We start from the raw sequence: 1,571 nt of genomic DNA, 5'->3' as shown, positions 1-1,571 counted from the left end.
GTCGCGAGGATGAAGTTTAAGGAAAAGGAAAATGGGTGTTTCGGGTTTTTGTACATTGATTCTCGCAGGATTAAGGCGCACCACCGACAACTAGGGTTAGGGATCTCCTACACACCACCACCACCACCACCACCACCACCACATCGAAAATGCTCCTAGGATAATCTTCAGTATCCAAAGAAGATTCATTCGTCAGTTGGATGACATACATCATTGGAAAATGAAGTTGAAGATCGATGTCTCAGAGTTGAAGACAATGTCAAACAGTGCTTCTTTTCTTACAAATACCGTCAAACTGATGCATGCTAAAAAATTTTACAGCGGTAAAATAAATCATTCAACATACACTTAGATAAAAGTAAACATCATTACTAAAAATTTTTACTTGGAAAACTCATAAAGGAAAAAATCAAGTCTAACTTAATTGTAAAAATTCACTATAAATTTTTACAGAGGTCTTTTTATTTTATAGGTGGGAAGAGGTTACAATGCCTTTCAAATTACAACATCGATGTACGAATAAACTTTTTGTAAGAAGTTGTCGACATGCTGATAGTTAGTGATCGACGGCGATCGACGTGGTCAATGACAATTGACGATAATCAATGGCGATCAGTAGTGGTCAAAGAAGGTCGGTAGAGATAGACGGTAGCAGGAGTGATGCTAACCTTCATCTTCTTCTCAAAGCTTCAAATTCTCTCTCAATCTTCAAGTCCTCGCTTTCATGAAAATGGCGAGACTCTACTTATTGTATTTTATGTTCAATTAATGCATGCATGTATATCACTTCGATTAGATGATAATACTTCATTCAATCATACGCATTTGATGAATATTTGAATGTCTTAACAACATTAGAAATGAGAATTCTTAAAGTTTACTGGATTCATTTGTGAAGACACTCGATTTGATTATACGCTTGTTAAATTTGACAGTGATACGACATTCTAAATATGTATTAGAATCTTTCAAGAGGGATTTAATTACTTGATTTGACTCAAACTGGACTAATTAGATATGATTTGGTCTGCCTCATCAAACAGTCAGTTTAACCGTAAGTGATGAAATTAGAGCTCTGAATGAATTTTTATGAAGATTTAAATATTTTTTTTGCTAAAAAAATTAAATTTAGATCTCTGTCATGACTCAATTGTTGATGGCTTAGCAAAGCATAAAAAATAACCATCCAAAATGCACTAAATTATAGAAACATAAATTATAATATTTATAACGATAATACAAACGCCCATAGACTTAAAACGATAACAATGGAAGCAAAGCGACGGAATAAAAACACAACAATACAAAGCGTGGCCAGGAAACACCAACACGGTACACTAACCCACAACCGCCATCAGGAACCTGTGCTAATATATAACACAGCCTCACAATTATTGACCAAATCTACACACCAAGCAGCATTCTCCATGGAGAAAGAGAGCTAATGACTTCCAGGGAGCTTCTCCTTGATCTTATCAATTATTCCCTTCTTCTCCTGCGTGTCTCCAACAGTCGCTCCCTGACCAACAGCCGCTCCATGACCAACCTGCTGCTCCGGTTAAACAACATCT

At 36.2% G+C, this 1,571-nt stretch overlaps 1 protein-coding gene across 1 annotated transcript in view; it reads right to left on the bottom strand.

Annotated features, from left to right (window-relative positions):
* The window catches only part of LOC110019102 (dehydrin Rab16D-like), a 5,911-nt gene extending 5,700 nt beyond the window's left edge, over positions 1-211 (bottom strand). The window contains exon 1 of the mRNA XM_020716671.1: positions 116-211. Within this exon, the coding sequence (XP_020572330.1) occupies positions 116-211 (96 nt within the window). The remainder of the gene's footprint in view (positions 1-115) is intronic.
* Positions 212-1,571: the final 1,360 nt, after the last annotated feature.

The sequence above is a fragment of the Phalaenopsis equestris genome, unplaced genomic scaffold (genome assembly GCF_001263595.1).
Source record: "Phalaenopsis equestris unplaced genomic scaffold, ASM126359v1 Scaffold000047, whole genome shotgun sequence".
Classification (NCBI taxonomy): domain Eukaryota; kingdom Viridiplantae; phylum Streptophyta; class Magnoliopsida; order Asparagales; family Orchidaceae; genus Phalaenopsis; species Phalaenopsis equestris.
Note: the sequence above shows the minus strand (reverse complement) of the source record. Positions and strands in the feature narration are given on the sequence as shown.